Here is an 18,795-nt window from a genome sequence, read left to right as displayed (position 1 = left end):
GATGTAGGGCTTGTGCACCGTACTGTGAGCCTTGCACTAGAGTTGCTCTTAGGGGCTAGTATTTTTAGTCCACATAACAATTCAGGAAACACATATTGTTACTATCTTCCTCACAGACTCAGAAAATTGAAGTTCTGAGAGGCAAAATAGTTTAGACAAGGTCTAGCTAGTTAGTAGCAGGGTTGAGGTTGGAAATCTAATTTGTCTGTTCTAAAGCCCTATACATTTTTGTTCTATTCTACCATCCAGTACAGATGGTGGATTCTTCTTCTATAGATGTAAAAACAAACTTAGGGAAGGTAATACTTATGGGATATTTATCAAGTACCATGAATAACATTTCTGACATGCAAATATGGTGAAGGTCTTGGAATGTCACTCCCTCCTGGCTTGCCCTCAGTCCCTCCTCTTGCCTTCCTATCTGCTTGGCTGGTGTCTGATGTATTTCCATCCCAGGGCTTCTATCTGCCTTGTACTGAGTGTGGCTTGGGTTGAGGCATGGACATCTTTTTATGTCAGTACTGAAAAAAGTGTGCAAAATAAAATATGAAAAACATAATGCAGCCAAAAAAGAATGGGGTCAGTGTCAAAAGGACACAGAAACTATCTTCCTTTGGCCTAATCTAAGACAATTTTAATATCAAAATAAATAATAAGTTAACATATGAACCCCACGTAATTAACAGTAACAATTAATGGTAACACACAAACTAAATTACCATGAGTTCATCAATGGAGACATAAGAAAAAGATCATCCAGACAGTGGAATACCAGTTAGTAAAGCTAGATGAAATTATGGAATTTGAGTGACACTATTTTGCAGTCATTGTGTCCGTAATTGATTAAGGCAAGAAACATAGAAGCTGAAATAAGTATGTGAAAGTGTAATAAGGAACAGGATATTTACACGGTACACATTTACTTGCATTTCTGTACAGATTACTTATTAAAGGGGAAAAGGTAACTTTACAGTGGGAAAACACTGGCAGGAAAGAGGGCAAAGTCAACATTGCTAATAATAAAATAAATAGATATTATCTTGTACTTTCTGATGTTATGCCTCGAGGAGAGCAAAACATCATTTTATGTTATTCTGATAGAAATATGAAACATGAGGAAATAGCAGACAAACTAAAAATAAGAGACTTTCTGCAAAATAACTAACTTGTACTATGTAATCTTGTAAGATGCATTTTACTAGTACCTATTAATTCTACAAAATAGTGGATTTCAATGTGGTGTCCTATACATACATACATTTTGATCATATCCATCCTCCTTATTACTCTCCCTTATGCCCCCTGCCCCCTTCATCTTGTCTCATAATAGTCTCCCTTCTATTTTTTTTTGTTTCCTTCTTTGTATTCAACATGCCAGGGGGAAATGTGACACTTATCTTGCTGAATCTGGTTTATTTCTCTTAACATGATGATCCACAGTTCCATGTATTTTCTTGAAAATGATGCAATTTCACTGTTACTTATGGTTGAACAATACTCAGTTATAAAGATATACCATGTTTTCTTTATTCATTCATCTGTTGATGCCAGCCTAGGCTGTTCTAGTTTCCTGGCTATTGTGAACTGGGCCACAATAAACATGGGTATGCTGATATCTCTAATTTCTTTAAAGTGTACACCAAGGAGTGGTATACCTGGGGAAAGGTATTTGAAGGTTTTTTTTAAGGAATCTCCATACTGATTTCCATAGAAGCTGTATTAATGTACATTCCCACCATCAGAGTTGAAGGGTTCCTTTTGCTCTACATCCTTGCCAGCATTTATTGTTGTTTGTATTCGATAATAGCCATTCTGTCTAGAGTGAGATGGAATCTCAATGTAGTTTTGATTTCCATTTGTCTAATGACTAAAAATGTGGAACATTTTTTCATATACTTATTGGCCATTTGTACTTTTTTTTTTCAAGAAAGAGTAGTATCATTACGTAGTAGTAGTAGTTGGCCTTGAACTCACTATGCCCCCTTGGCTAGACTCAAACTTATAGTGATCCTTGTGCCTCAGCATACTCAGTGCTGGGAATACAGGTGTGTGCTACCATGTCTGGCCTACTTTGTACTTCTTTTGAGAAGTGTTCATTCAATTTATTTGCCCATTTGTTGACTGGGATGCTTGACTTTTGGGTGTTAAATTTTTTAGTTCTTTATATATTCTATATATTAATCCTCTATTGGAAGAGAAGCTGGCAAAGATTTTCTCTCATTCTGTAGGCTGTCTTCTCTCTCTGTTAGTTGTTTCCCTTGCTGTGTAGAAACTTTAATTTCATTAGTCCCATGTCTTGACTTTTACTATTATTTCTTGTACCATTGAAGTACTGTTCAAAATGTCTGCCTGTACCTACGGCTTCAAGTCTTTCCCCTACATTTTCTTCTTCTTTTTTTTTTTTTTTTTTTTTGGTATTAGGAATTGAACTCAGGACCTTGCACTTGCCAGACAGGTGCTTGTGCCGCTGAGCTATATCCCTGGCTCTACTAGCAGTTTTAGTGTTTCTGACCTTAAATCCAGGTCTTTAATTCATTTTGAATTGATTTCTGCACAGGGTGAGAGATAGGGAACTAATTTCTTCTATAATCTTCTGTGTATGGATATTCCATTTTCCCAGCACCATCTGTTAAAGAAGATGTCTTTCCTCCAATGTATGTTTTTGGATCCTTGGTCAAGAACCAGATGGTTGTAGTAGCATGGGTTTGTTTATGTGTCCTGTATTCTATTCCATTAGCCTACATACCTATTTTTTGTGCAAGTACTATATTGTTTTTGTTACTACGCTTTGTAGTAGAATTTGAAATTGGGTATTGTGATGCCTCTAGCCTTGTTCTTTTTGCTTATGAGTCTTTTGTGTTTCCATATGAATTTTAGGATTTTTTTAAGTTCTGTCAAGAATGTCATTGAAATTTTGAAGGAAATTGCACTGGATCTGTTGATAGCTTTTGCTAATATGACTATTTTAACAATATTAATTCTGCTGATCTATGAAAATGGGTGGTCTTTCCTTCTCCTGGTGTCTTCTTCACTTCCTTTCTTCAGTGTTCTGCAGTTTTCATTGTAGAGGTCTTTCATGTCCTTGGTTAGTTTGAGTCTCAGATGTGTAATTTTTAAAAAACTATTCTGAATGGAATTGGTTTCCTGATTTTTCACAATTAGTTCATTATTGGTGTATAGAAAAGCTACTACTTTTTCACTATTGATTTTTTTTTTTTTTAAGAGTAGGAAGAATTCTTTGAGAGAAAGAAAGTTTCTGTCTAAGAGAGACAGAAGAGGCCCTGGAAAGTGGGTTGTTCTCTGAACCCACTTCTCAAGGGTGTTTTATTGCACAAAGCCACCAGGTGAGGTGGGTTTAAAGTGGGGCAGAAATATAATTAATCAATAAGATTGCAAGTGTAGTTGTTTAGTTATTATTTATCGAATGGGTAATCACAAGTGGGTGTGAGGTGGGAAAAAGCTATGGTGAGTCAGTAAGATTACTAGTATAGTCCCTCGGATAATATTGATTAAATAGGGATCAAATTGGGAAACAAGTCACCTAGCAATCACACAAGGGATAGGCAAAGACTTTCCTGGAAGGAGTGAGTTAAGGAGGTTTGGTTCTCCACCCCAAGGTGATTGATATCTACTTAGAATATCAATCACTGCTGTTCATCCCTAGGGGAAGTATATGAGTAAGTAGTTCCTTTTTCTTGAAGTCTGACCCTCAGTGAATATGCCTCCAACCACAGTTGTCTTCTGCATTGACCTCTCAAAGGCCCAGCCCTGTCTGACTGTCTATACTATATCTACCTAAGTTAGCTACCTATAATATTCCTCCTTCTGAAGAAGTACCCCTAACTGCCATGAGGGGGCAACGAGTGAAGACCAATCTGACTACTTCCAGCTCAAGAAGGTCTTAGTTTTGATCAGCAGTCAGAGATATTCCACAGAGGGACTCTCTAAAGGCCCTCGCTAGGTGCCAGCTGTTCTTGTCTTGGGTAGACAAACAGCTTTAAGTCTGGAAGAGACAAGCCAAAGAAACAATTAAGTATGCAAGGGTCAAATAATAAGATCAATAGGATGATTATGAATATAGCCAACAAACATTTTCCACCGGGAGGAGCCAGTAATAGCTTTCCATAAAGAGGGTAAGGAGAAGGTCCAAGGGATTTCACAATCTGCTATGTCATTAACCTGTCTTCTACTATCTTGAACAGCTACTGAGATAGTAGCAGAAGGATCAGGATATACACACATGTTCAGCTTTTATAATTGCACAAGTACCCCTTCTGCTGCTGTTAGAATGTCTAATGTCATCTGATTTTGGAGGATGGCTTGCCTCATTAATTTTACATCTTTGTTTAGGAGAGAGAGGCCAACTGTGGTGTTGTTTAAGATCCGCTGAGTAGAGTTAATGAAGGCCTCAATATGTGTCACATAACCCTCTCTTGACAAGTTGGATCTGGTGGATCCCAGTAAAAGTAATCCAAAAGAAATCCAGCATATTTGTTATTAGTTTAACCTGTAGGGTCACTTGGTTTTATCTGTATAATTGCTTGAGGTCTGGCAGCCTCTAGGCAAGAATAAACAAACTTTTGAGAAATTGGAGCATGTATAATCAAATCATGAACACTAGAGCTGACAGTAAGTCTAGCAACTGTTCTTAAGGGACTGGAATAGCAATTGTAGCCCATTGGCTCTTAGACCTCTCTATTGATGGGGTCTGATATTTTGTTTTAAGTTCCTTCAGTGTTAGTCATAATTATCTCCAAAATTTTGACTTATAAGAATCAGATTATAACAACATGCTATTTTGACCAATGAAAAACTCTCAAGTTATTATACATAGACAACAATATATTTTGTATTTGTAAAATCACTGTAAATATCATTTTGATTAGTTGGCAACCTGAGATAGCTATAAATATAGAGATAGAGATAGATGATAGAGAGATAGAGATAGAGATAGATGATATAGAGATAGAGAGATAGAGATAGATAGAGATAGAGATAGAGGTATATAATAGTATTTAGTCAGGATAAAATCTGTCCCCAGGATGGGAGCTGGGCTTTTAGGCACAACTAAAAGGAGTAGGTGAAGAGAAAGTCATCCCAGGTACAGCTTTAGTGAGTTACATTCTTCCAGATGTTAAGGTAAACCGAGGCATAGTTGAGACCACTGAGACAGGCAATGTTTACGCAATGTGGGAGGACTTTATTGCAGACCAGATGCAGCTGGGCTAAGGGCAAAATGACCATTGGCCCCCAGCAAGGGGTGAGAGCATGTTTTCTAGGAGAGTTTAGGTAGGGGAGGGAGGTGTTACTGAGGGAGGTACAAAATTTAGGGTTTCTGAGTAGGGGGTCTAGGGCTAGCTGATAGACAGTGCAGTGTTGGGTACAGGGGGTTGCTGGCAGGCATAACATGTCTCTTATGGTTTTTCACGGAATTAGCTCCCTGCAGGTTGAGCTGTGTGTGGCAGCTGCTGGCTTGCTGTTGAATGCAGCGCTCCTACAGGTGTGAATAACAGATCTGATTGGGGAGTTTTTCTCTCCTAGCTGGGCAGGGGTCTAGTTTGGAGACCTGACACCAGTGACTCGTTTTTATTGAGGTATGATGGCTGGAAGGAAGGCCAGCATTGAAAAGAAGGACAAAGAGACATACGCCAAACATCTAGCAATAGGCTGGGTTCTTTTCCCTCTGTAGTCATGATTACTCAGGGCTCCTCCGTGGAAATGACGGGAAGATGACAGTCTGGCCAGAAGGAGAAGGCAGAGTGCCCTGGGGCCCTTTAGCTTGCTAGACCAGCTGGGAAGATGAGTCTGAGCTCTGGGACCTCCACCTCAGAATACAGTATTGCTTCCAGTGGCCAACTTTGCAGTCAGGGCACCACAAGGGGGGCCCTCTTAAGGCAGTCCCTCTTAAGGTGGCCTGGCTTTCCACAGTAGTAGCAATGTTAAGTGACTTACATCTTCGCAGTCTAGCTAATAGGTCTGAATAAGTCTTCTAAAGACCTCAGTGTATATATCCAGATAACCTGAAAATTTTCCTAGATCTAGTTTGATGTGCTTGAGATTGCCGAGAGAAAAAGACACAGGAACTCTGGAAGTTCCAAGTCCCCCATTTACTTCCTGTAAAGGATACTGTCCTTGAGCTTGAATAAACTCAGCTAAGGATGGGTATAGCCCTGTAGAGGTGTGGAAAATGATTGGTCTCGAAGCCCCACCCTCAGGACCCAAAGGGCAAGTAGAGAAAGCCTTGGACTCAATAATAGTGGGTGAGACTTTGATTAAGGCTGTCCTGGAAACCTTAACCTCAGGTTCCAAAGGTTGGACAAGAGCAGCCTCAGGCTCAGGGACAGTGGATACCTTAAGGGCTTGAGGTGCTGGTTTTTCTGTGGTTCACATTACATTTTGAATATAAATAAGAATTATTTCTTAATGCTATAAAGTCTGAAAATAAAGCAATTCTGATCATTTCCCCCTCTTATAGTACGATTCTTACTGTAAGAGAACTTCATAATCATTACTTCCCTCTATATTTCATTTTGGCTCTAGAGGGTAGGTAGACCATGTGCAGGTGCAGAAAAATATTAAACTGCTCTTCGTCAGTATGTGAGGATCAAACATTTTCCAGTGCTTAAGAATATATTCCACAGCAATATATGTGCACCCACGTTTATAGCACCACAATTTGTCATAGCTAAATCTCGGAAACAACCTAAATGCCCATCAACTAAGGAATGGATAAAAAAGATGTGGTATTTTTATATGATGGAGTACTACTCAGCAATAAAGATAAACTCAAGGCTTTCGTAGGTAAATGGATTCAACTACAGACCATACTCATTAGGAAATAAATCACATGGATAAACATATATTGTCTCTCTACTGTAAGAAACTGAAAGAGTACATAAGATTCAAAAGTTACAGTAGGCATTGTGAAATGGAAAGAAACTGCTCAAAAAGAAAGGAATAACTGGGATGGGGAAAGAGAAAAGAAGGAAGGAATATATACATAACATATATATTATATATATATGATAGCTAAGATAATTGTACTACTAATTTCTATTAGCTCATTGAAAGGAACAGTTAGTGTTTATATTGTTTGATCAGTCTTACATGCCTATATCTAGTAATCTGAGCAACTACTTTGAAGATAACTGTATGCAATATAATAACCATTGTTAATTTGCTATCATCTTGTTTTGAAATTCTGTATCATTTTTGTTTTTTATTATTGTCTTTAAAATAAAAAAAAATTTAAAATTTTTTTAAAAAGAATGCATTCCAAATGAGTAGGAGATTTTGACACCGATTTTCCCATCTTCTTCCAGTTATCTTGGTGAAAGACCTCCAAATGATATAGGGGAACTACAACTCCCAACCTGCTAGATGTCCTGAATACCTGAGTTTGCGTTCTCTAAAATCGAGGAATGAATTCTAGGAACAATGGAGGTTAAGAGTAGGAAGAATTTATTGAGAGAAAGAAAGCTTTGTTTAAGAGGGACAAAAGGGGGCCCAGAAAGTGGGCTGCCCCTCAATGTTGATTTTGAGCCCTGCTACATAATCTTTAAAAATATCAAGTTCACTGCAGGCAAAAAAAGACTAAAGAAGAGTTCTACATCAAAGGAGACAAAACAGACCTGATGACTAGAGGAGTCTGAATTAGGCTAGGGTGAGGGTGGGACAATAACCAAGACACAAGATTGAAATTTGATATGGAATATAGATTAGAACATGAATTGGCCAACTATCTATGGCTTTCAGGCCAAATCTATCCTACAACCCTTTTTTTTTTTTATAGCTGGCAAAGTGCGTCAGTTTCTGCAGTGTTATAGCTAGCAAAGTAAGGAGGGTTTTTCACTTTTTAAAAAATTAAGTTTATTGGTACAATTTAGACATACATAATGATCATATTCATCACAGGGAATTTATAACTGTACAAATTGTGGTAAACAAACATGACAGAATTTACCCTCTTTACCATGTTAAGTATATAGTTTGGTAGCATTAACTATATCACTTCAGAGATGTGTGTATTTAGATCTCTACAATTTTTGTGACCTTACATGAGAGAAACTCTATGCTCATTGAATATCTCCACATTTCCCCCTTCTTCGGTCGTCAGGAAACCACAACTGTACTTTTTATTTCTGAATCTCTCTACTTCAGATACATCATATACACAGAATCATGTAGTGTCTGTCCTTCTGCAGCTGATGTATTTCACTTCGCACAGTGTCCTCAAAGTTCATCCATGGTACATTTAACGGGATTTCTTTTCTTCTTAGGGCTGAATAATATAACATCTTTATATCCATGTATCTATCCACAGACATTTACATTACTTCTATCACTTGGCTCTTGTGGATTATGCTGCAGTGGAGATGGATATGCAGATATCTCTGGATATAATATATATCCAAAAATAATATTGCTGACTCATATAGTAGGTCTAGAGGGGCTGGGGATTTAGCTCAGCGGCACAGCACCTCGCGACAGCAAGGTCGCGAGTTTGATCCCCGGTACCGGAAAAAAAACAACAATAAAGAGTACCAAAGAAGGGAGACTGAAGCTCGGACCCAGCTGTGCATCTGTCCTTAACTTCATATAGTAGCTCTAGTTTTAAATTTTTGAGAGCTCTCCACTACTATTTCTCTCTCTCTTTTTTTTTTTATCGTTTTGAGACAGGGTCTCGCTGTACAGTTCAGACTGATCTTGAGCTCACTTTGTAGCCCAGGCTGGTCTCGAACTTATAATAATCCTCCTGCCTTAGCCTCCCTAGTGCTGGGATTACAGGCATGGGCCACCATGCCTGGCTCTCCATACTATTTCTTCCACAGTAACTACACCATTTTACATCCCACCGACAATGCACAAATATTCCAATTTTTCTATATTCTCACCAGCACTTGGTATTTTCTGATAGTAGCCATCCTAAGACGTATGAGGTACTATGTCATCATAGCTTTGATTTTTTTTCTCTAACAGTGATGTTGAAAGTCTTTCATATGATTGCTAGCTGTTTGTATGTTTTCTTTGGAGAAAAATTAATTTAAGCCTTTGCTCACTTTTAATTGGAATTGGGGAAATAGTTGTTGCAGGACATAAAATTTCAGTTTTATAGGAAGAATAGGTATAACATTTATTGAACATCTTGTTGACTACGGTTAATAAAAATATTAAAATTAATATTTAAATCACAATAGATTTAAATATTAATTTAAACAAATAAATTTAAATAAATCAGAATAGATTTTGAGTGTTCTTACCACAAAAATATAAATATGTGAGGTGAAAGAAGACAGAAATCCAATTCCAACCTCTTAAGGTCCCAACTGTGCCCAAAAGTTAAACAAATGGAAAATAACTTAGCAGGAGAAAATTATACAAATTTATTTAACACAAGTTTTATGTAGCATAGGAGCCCTTAAAAAAGGAAATGAAGACCCCAAAACACAGTCAATTACTTATGTACTGATTGGGAGAAAAACAGTAAGAAATTTGTGAGGAAGGGAAGAGTTATTTTAATAAGGCTTGCAACATTCCCTTTTCTGGACTTCATGTTCTTGAGGATAAAGATGTACCTTTCATGTGGGAATTTCATCTTCTGTTTTTAAGCAACACTGAGCTCAGAGTGATCTCCTTTCATTTGCTGTCTTTCAAGTAGTTTTTTTGCTTGTTTGGTTTTGATTTTTTTGAGACGGGGCCCAGGCTTCCCTCGAACTTGCACTGATCCTCCTGCCTCAGCCTCTCCAGTTCCGGTATTACAGGTGTACGTCACCATGCCTGACCTCAAGTGCTTTTAATTTAAATAATGAATGGTCCACAATAACATAATCCTTTCTGAGGGGATGCAATGTTAAATAGCTTCTGTCTCCATAATCTAAGAGAGCAACAAGGTGTCTTATTCACCCTGTCCACCCAGGGCCCAGTTCAGGGGAACATGAAAGGCCCCTAACTCAGATTCATTGAGTACATGTATCTCAGCATTCTTGCCAGTTTCATGACCATAGCTTTTCTCGATAAGGACATAGAAAGAATTGGTTTTGATTCTGCATCTAGCCAAGGGGCTATAATTTTAAAAATCCCCTTTACTTGTACAAGAAAATGGAATGTTTCTCTCCTAAAAGGCTTACCTCTCCTTTGTCAGCAAAATGCTTGCAAAGGCTTTATGGAATTAAAATAAAATCTTTAGGAAAAGGGGAACAGTAGATACTAAAATTGAGTAGAAATGTCATCAGACGGAGCCTGAAGAGATCTTTCTAAAGAGATATGAGCTTCAACTTGGCCCTAGGGAGGTTCTTGACCTATTGTCACAGAAAAGCATTGAGGCGTAGGCTGATTTACTAGGCAGTGGTAGAAATTAAGAGAAAACAGGGAGAGATTTCAGCTTGAGGAGCTAAAGGCGGCACAGCTCCGATGAAGATTAGATGGTCTAGGTCTGGTTGATCATTGTTTCAATTTTGGTTTTGCAAAGAGAGTGTTCATTGCTCGAGGGGGCAAACTGGTATCCAGGAGGTGATTGCTTCGTCTAGTTTTGTAAAGGCTCTGCTGGAATCCAAGGTGAAACTTGTTCTTGTTTTGAAAGGTGATGAGCTGGGTTATGTAAATTTAGGACTAAGCAACCTTTTTTTTTAATGAGTTTTTAGACAGACACTCCCTAAGTAATTAGCATGCTTAGGTTAGACTTGAGCAAGAATGTAAGAGTTTTAAATTTTTTTTTTTTTTTTTTTTTTTTTTTGTTTTTCTCCGGTACTGGGAACCGAACTCACGACCTTGCCCTTGCCAGGCAGGCGCTTTTGCCGCTGAGCTAAATCCCCAGCCCCTAAGAGTTTTAAATTTTAAGGTAATAAACAATACAGAAGGAAAGGCAGCTTTCGTTCTGCCTTTAGTTATTCTTCAGGCATCTGTAAGCCCAAATGAAATTTCTGTTTTGTTTTTAGCAAAAGCTGTTTTTAAGCCCCTGACTGCCTCAGAAGGAAATGCAAATTATGCTTTTAATGAGTAACAGATTAAAATCTCAGGAATTCACCTGACATTTTGCCCATATTGGTCTTAACTGTCTCAGAAGGAAAGAACTGCTCTGCTGAAGAGAAGAAAGAATTTGGAACTCCCCATTTTAGACAGGAAAAGCAACAGAAGAGGAAAAAGCAACAGCAGAGAGATTGACTGTTATGTAATGGAATCCCTTGTGCAATTCATTAGTCATGATGACAAATATAAAGGGATTTCTAAATGTTGGAATCAATCATTTGCTTGTGAAAACTGGCAAAGGGGCTAAATATCCTATTCAAGTTATCTTTGGAACAAAATAAACCCCACAGATCAAAATAACTGGAGGAAAGGTCACTGACCTTGTAGGTGGATTCTGAATGACCATGGAACATGGAACTAGAGGTTGATCTAGGTGTAATCAGATTTATAAATGGCAGAAAAGCCACCCCCAGGGGCTTTGGATGATATTTGGGTTTTATTTGCCAGGTTGGGGGTATTATTTAGATACGAGTTATTAGTTATGTGGAACTGTGGCATGGAAGCCATTCTTTCATTGGGATCTTTTCACTTTGGTTTTGGGAATTGTGTGGGAGAAGCAAGGGTAAGCAGGACTCCCTGGCATGAATTACTCACAGTACTTCCCCTTTCACCTGAGGGTGTGCTCCAAGACCCCCAGCAGATGCCTGAAATAATACATACTTCTATAAACTCATATGTCTATTTTTTCCATATATGTACTTGTATGACACAGTTTTATAAATCAGGCACAGTAAGAGACAAACAACAGGATAAGTGGGTTTTTTCTCATAGCAGGACTCAAACTAAGGATCTTGTGCTTGCCAGGCAGGTACTTGTGCCCCTGAGCTGTATCCCCGGCCCCTTACAAACAACAATAATTAATAATACAATAGCACAATCTTTTTACAGCAGCACAATTATAATGTATTGATAAAAGTTTGTGTTTGGGGACCATTATTAAGTGAAATACAGGTTACTTGAACACAAGCACTGCTATAATGCAAGAGTTGATCGGATAACTGAAATGACTACAAACAGGTAGCCGGCAACCAGGTAGTATATAAAGCACTAGGGGACTCTAACAAAGAAAAAAGTGGCCTTATTAAACTCTGTGACATGCTGAGTATAGCCTTGGTACTAAGAAGCTTCTAAATGGATGGGATATAGTATCTGTGACTTTGATCATCTTGCAAATATGGAGATAACTGACCTAAGCACTTGTGTCACAGGTGTCTAAGGTTACTCCCACGTTTGGAGGACTGTTAGAAGGACTCACAGGATTCAGTGCATACTCATCACAACAAAGATTTATCACAGCAACATAGTAAGGTGGGAAAAAAGACTCAGAGTCTGAAGAAATCCACAGCCAAGCCTCTTTATGCTCTCTTCCCCACAAAGGATCACATAGCACACTCTTCCCGAAGCAAAGAACACACGTTCCCTCAGCATCTGACGTTTGTGCCCAAAGAACTCCGTTAGAGTTTCGGCACCCAAAGTAGGTGTTTTGTTTTTATTTTTGCTTTTTTGGTGTTGGGGATTGATTCCGGGACCTTGTGCAGGCTACACACACATTCTACCACTGAGCTATACCCCAAGATTGCACCCAGTATTTTTCCTGGGGTCAGGTCACATATACGCCCTCTGCCTAACATATACCAAGATTCCACACTCCCAGAGGAGAAGTGGGTGTTTAGCATAAACCACTTTGTACAATCTGGGCACAAGGAGCCGCACTTGTCACTTAGGGAATGGTGGGAACACTCCTGGCCCAAGTTCCCAGGTACAAGTCAAAGGTCAAAACTGCAATCAAGACTATCTAAGGATGGCAGTATCAGGCCTGCTATGTTAACGTTTTCTGCACACCAGGGAAACCTCCAGGTGTGGTAAAATCAGCAAGAGAAATTTCACATTGGAGGTTTCCCAGTGGAATTGCTGATGTCCTATTGTGCATGTGCAGAAATTAGGATTGAATGTTAAAGCTTTGCAGCTCTTCTAATTGCTCTATATTCAAGAAATCTATTTATGGCAAGTCAAAGGAAAAAGAATACAGTCAAGTACAAATGAGGAGGTAATCATTTATCTAGCTGTGTATGTCTGCACAGCACATCACAAGACTAACTTTTCCTAATGGGTTGATCTTCTCAAGGGATGTCTAGAACCGAAGGCAACTGCATGCAGGGTGGGTTTATGTCTATAGACATGTGGGAGCTGAGGCTGGGCTGTGAATCTTGCACCATATAACCAGGAATGTGCAACACGACATCTAAACTGCTAGCAAATTGAACTAACTTTCTGAACTCTTTCTAATAATTAAACCAAAAAGAGGTTTGGGGCTAGAAATCCCCTTCTAAAGTGAGGATGTGGTAGAAACAGACATGGCCATGTAACTAGAGCTGTTGGAGGTGGAAGTTTTATGAACGGGTGTTTCAGGTAGAAATAGTAACAACCAAACCACCAGGCCCTTATCCAAGGTAAACTGCAGAAAATACTAGAGCAGGGGAACTTGTGGAAGGTGATGCTAATACCCCAGCATTCTCCAAGCAAGAGTTTTAAAAGTAAAGCATTGTTCCTGAAAAGAAAGAATTTATGGACATAGGACAAGTTGGACAAAGCAAGGCAGCCTTGGCTTTGGATAACTAGATACTAAAGCTGGGACTTTCGCAGAGCTATTCCCAGGGAGGAAGAACAAGAACTACAGGTTAAATGTGTCACGTAAAGTTCTGTGATTGAAAGTCAAGGAGCGTAAAATCAGATGATGTAGAGCTTAGGCGTGGGACTACGCAGAAGAGAAAACAAAAGCTCTCTTGTGCTTAAAGGATGGCAAGGGTTTGGTAGGTGAGAGACTCCTCATGAAGCATGAGTTAAGCTTCTCATGCTCCCCACCAGAAATAAACTAAGAACATGCAATGCTGCATATTCTGCCTCCACCAGCCCTGCCAATCTCAGAATAGTCACACAAGGGTAAAACTGCATGATGTGAGTTGCAATTATGTCACTCTCCTTTGGTGATTTCTTTTTTTCAACTTTAGTTTTTCTGTAGGGTTTTAGAAAGAGAGAAAGTAATATTTGTATGTTTTGGTTTGAACCAGATGATTTACTCATCTGACAGCGAAAAGAAAAAAAAAAAAAAAACAACAGAAAATAATTCTCCCAGTGTAAAAAGAAGAACAAATGGGAAAGTTAGATATTGAACTGCTATCAACATGTCCTCTCTTCTACTACAGAATGCCTTGAAAACTCACCATTATTTTGGTTTCTCAGATTTTCTTTTCACACCTTATAAAAGAGATGACTTTAGTCTCTTTCTATTAGGGAGAAAACAAGACTTTTGCACTGTGTTCAAAATGATTAAGCCATGAACACAATTTTATGTGCATACCCTTCAAGAAAAAAAGTCTGCACTCATAGTTGGAGACTTTTCTGTCTGACAAAATATCTTAAACAATTTAAATATTGGTTAGATTAATTATGCAAGACCAAAGAGGCCATGGGCCAGATATGATCACAATGTTAGTGAACAAATTCAATTTCCTGCGATTAACAAAGTTGATAGTTTAGAGGGAAAAATATCAGAGACTTTGTTTAGTAGTTTGTTTTGAGACAGGGTCTTCTGTGCAGTTTAGGTTGGCCTTGAACTCACTGTGTAGCGCAGGCTGGTCTTGAACTCGTGGCGATCCTCCTGTCTCAGTCTCTTGAGTGCGGGTCTAGCTGTGTGCTACCACACTTGGCTCACAGCTTTAGTAAGTGTAATTTTTCATATTAAGTATATATAGTTTTGGGACCAGAGCTTCTGTGGTTTGGACATCCCTGACCATCACTAACTTTACTTAGCAAACCTTTACAAAGCACGTTATTTGCTTTCAAGAGACATAGCATGTATATGCATTGCTTTTTGTCTTTAGTTGCCTTTTGTCTTTAATGTTTATTTTTTATTAGTACATGCTTGCAGTACGTAAGGAATACACTCCACAGGAGGAGTCAGTGCATGCACATAGTACATCTCCACTCTTTTTTCTCCCCTTGCCTCATCTTCCTCCCCTCTTGGTTCCCTTCCCATTTGCAAAAGATCTATCTTGTTATTTCCTACTATCTATCTTTTATTTTCCTCTTTACTTATATTATGGGCTTCTCACATAGAAGAAATCATGAGATATTTAAATGTGTGCATTTGAGATCATACATAAATTTAAACAAGTTTATCTCCTTTGTCTTTGTCATTGACAACTCTGAAAGCTTGACAGTAAGCAATTCTTACCTTAAGAAACCACCACATTCAAAAGTCACACAGGCATGTATGCTGGCACTCTGATCCAGCCAGAAAGCTGATTCCCACCGGTACCCTCCGTACTGAGCACTGACCACATCTGCAGTCAGTACTAACATCAACACCTGCGATGGCCATAGTGGCATAGCCAACTCTCTCATAAATGCAGTCACAGAAAATATACTAACATGAGACACAGCAGGTGCCATCAGGTAACTAAGACAACCAGGTGATAGAATGCACTACTCTTTACAATAGTTTATAGGCAGCTAGAGAGCTTATGGAGCAGATGCAGACAGAAGCATGCTTTTTATTGTTATTGTGTTGACCTCATTCCAAACTCTAGATTGGTGTGCCTGAGTAACATATGTGTAGTGTCAGTATGAGCATTTTTGTGTATACCTCTGTTTCCATATTTTGAATTATTTCCTTAAATAGAAAAGTATCAAGTCAAAAGGTCTTAGCACTTTCTGGGAATTGAAACAGTTCTTGGGCTTATCTATTATGGGTTTTACAATCACCAAATTCTTTGCAAAAAGTTCATTATTAATATATACCCCAAGGAAAGAGTGAGCCGCCTTGTTTTTGCTAAAATCAAAATATTGCAAATTTCACAATCCTCGCTAGTTTTGTAGGGAAATGATAATTTGTGGCTAATATTTGCATTACTATGATTATTAGCCAATTTAATTCTTTCCATTTCTGTTGATTTGCTTATCTGAGACTGTCCAAGATCATTACTATTTTAAGTGATTTTAAATAGCACAGTTTAACTTTAAAAGTAATTCATACAGTTCTTTACATAAAAATACTAATCCTTTGTCCTATTTTCTGTATCTACTCCCAATTTGTCACTTGTCCTTTAATATTGTGGATTTTAGTACATAATCTTAAATTTCATATAATCAGCTGAAAATTTCTATCATTTCTCAATGTTTTTTTTTTTAGATAGGGTCTCACTATGTAGTTCAGTCTGGCCTTGAACTCCGTATGTAGCCCAGACATTTCTCAAGTTTAAAAGCCTTCTCTGGATCAAGACTTTTGTTAAGAATTAACATCTCTTTTCAAGTTTTGTGTTTTGGCCAGGGATTTAGCTGAGTTGCACAGCACCTGCCTGGCAAGCATGAGGTTCTGAGTTCGATTCCCGGTACCCAACAACAACAACAAAATGAACAAAGGCAATGAAATCAAGTTTTGTGTTTCATTTTGTTTCAGTGGGATACAGTGGCTCACAGAAGGGGCAAGAGTTAGGCCACTTGCACAGGTATCATGCTAGTTAGTAAATATTCTTTTACTTATGTTTCTCATGTAAAATCCTATCATAGAGAATACTTATGGAATGACAATTTACATAATAGTATAGATGATTTTGACAGAGTGTAAATGTAAATAGGTATCAGCCTACACACTGGATATTTTTTTTTCCTTCTCCTCCTGCCTGGTCTTGAACTCTTAAGCTCAAGTGATCCTCTGTGCCTCAGCCTCCCAAGTAAATGGGGTTACAGACATGCGCTGCCATGCCCTACTCAATTAAGCTTAGGAGTTCTCTCTTTGCAGGGATTTTTTTTCTTCTGCCAGTTTTCAAGTAGTAGGTTTAGCTCAAAAAGCCCCTTCACGTTCGTGTTGATAGGAAGCATTGCCAGGGGAGGGCATTGGAGCTGCTTTTAAGTTTCTCCTTTTATCTGTGCAACCCATTGTACAGATTTATTTTGCTTTTCAGGTGCTTGGTTTTAAAAGTGCTTCATTCATAAATTCTGAGGAAGTTAGGGAGAATACAAATTATTGGAAATCACAAAATTTAGCCAGGAGACAGCTACTACAGATGATACAAGGGTGGGTAGCACCCTCTAGTGGACAATTTTGGAACCGGTATGATCTCTGATGTTTGCCTCTGAACCCATTCGGAGAATTTACAGTAACCCATCATAGTCAATCCAAAGCCTATGTTATAATACAATATTGAAAAGCTCATGTCTTCCTTTTGTTTCTCATTTACTTTTGTTTTGCTTTAGAGACAGAGTCTCGCTATGCAGTTTAGGCTGGCCTTTAACTCACTATGTAGCCCAGACTGGTCTAGAACTCATGGTGATCCTCCTGCCTCAGCCTGTTGAGTACTGGGATTACCGGTGTGCACCACCATTCTCTGTTTAGCTCGTGTCATTTATTGAACACTGTACCGAAAGTGAAAACCAGACTGGCTGAATGGGTATACTTTTGCACCTTCATAAAGTAAAAAAATAAATAAAAAACTTTTAAAAATTGTCAACTTGAAAAATCATAAGTTGAATCATGGTAAATCAAAGACTGACTATGTTTCTGCCTATGACCTGCTTGCCTCCCTGGGATGCAAGGCTGTGAGGGCAGGGATTTCCGTCAGTCTAGGTCACAGCAGTGTTCCGCGTGCCTACCACAGTTTCTGGCACACAGCCGGTGCTCGATATGGCCTTCGACCGCATGACTGTGCAAACACTGTGACACCGCAGACATTAAGCGCTTGTTGCACGAATGTACACGTCATCACATGAATGAGCAGGTGGACCCTGAGCTACAGGCTCCCCAGGCTGCCCTCTGGCCCTTAGCACAGCTACAAGAACTTTATTTACAACACAAGGGAGGCGGAGTGAAGGTGGGCCGGGGTCAGCACAGGGCGGATAGGTCCCTACGTCTTTTTTTCCACCCCAGACGCTGAACATGCGTCCGACCTGCTGGTGTCAGTGGAGGCAGCAGGCTCTCATCGCAGTGGAAGCTGACTTCAAGCACAGGTGCACTGTGGCCCCAGAGCTCAAGGATCATCCCCAAAGTCCTCCATGCTGCTGACGATGCTGTTGCTGTCAGGCACGAGCGCTGCCTGGCTCAGAGGCCAGAAACGCTGGCTTAGCAGCTGGCCTCGAAGCCTCAGGTTCGGCCGAAGGCGAGGTGCTGGGGGGCGCCCGACCTCGGCATCCTCCCGCAGCAGCTGGCGAGCCGGCGGATATACAATCACGCGTCCCAAACTGCGGAAACGTGGTGTCCGCTGCTCAGACTCGCTGCCACACCGCGGGCCACTCCTCTGGCGTGTCTGCTCGCGGCAGCCTTCTGTCCCTCTTCTCCCTTTCGCCGGCTCCTTAAGTACGTATCTTCTTGGACTGTAGAAGTAGCAGATGCAGCCGGTGAAGTCTTGATGCCGAAAAGGCTGCGTGGACGGTAAAACGCTCCGCACGCACTAAGCCTAGGACAGAGAGACGTCCCGTACTTCATTCCGCTGAGCGGAGGAACGCGGCAGGAACAGACCGGAAGCGGCTGGGTGGTTGAGGCGTCCTGTTCCCTAGCAACGGGTCTCGAAGGAAGTGCTTGTGGAAGTGACTCCGCGCATGCGCGGAGACGTTGTGGCGGACGGCGCGGGGCCTCGGTGGCCGAGTCGGGCGCTCCGAGGGCGCTGGGAGCTCCGCGGGTGGTGGAGCCGCTGGAGAGGCCGGGATGGCGGCGCCGTTCTCCCCGCACCGGGCAGGAGGGGCTGCCGACCGGCGCCGGCTGGTGCTGCTGGCGCC

General features: G+C 40.0%; 1 protein-coding gene across 1 annotated transcript in view; it reads left to right on the top strand.

Annotated features, from left to right (window-relative positions):
- Positions 1–18,619: 18,619 nt before the first annotated feature.
- Positions 18,620–18,795, top strand: part of LOC102009610 (dnaJ homolog subfamily C member 25) — a gene marked incomplete in the record, with an annotated part of 20,104 nt that continues 19,928 nt past the window's right edge. Inside the window, 1 exon segment of the mRNA XM_013513302.1 lies at positions 18,620–18,795. Coding sequence (XP_013368756.1) covers positions 18,725–18,795 — 71 coding nt within the window.

The sequence above is a fragment of the Chinchilla lanigera genome, unplaced genomic scaffold, assembly GCF_000276665.1.
Source record: "Chinchilla lanigera isolate Chin_1 unplaced genomic scaffold, ChiLan1.0 scaffold00018, whole genome shotgun sequence".
Taxonomy (NCBI): domain Eukaryota; kingdom Metazoa; phylum Chordata; class Mammalia; order Rodentia; family Chinchillidae; genus Chinchilla; species Chinchilla lanigera.
This window is presented reverse-complemented; position numbering and strand designations above follow the sequence as displayed.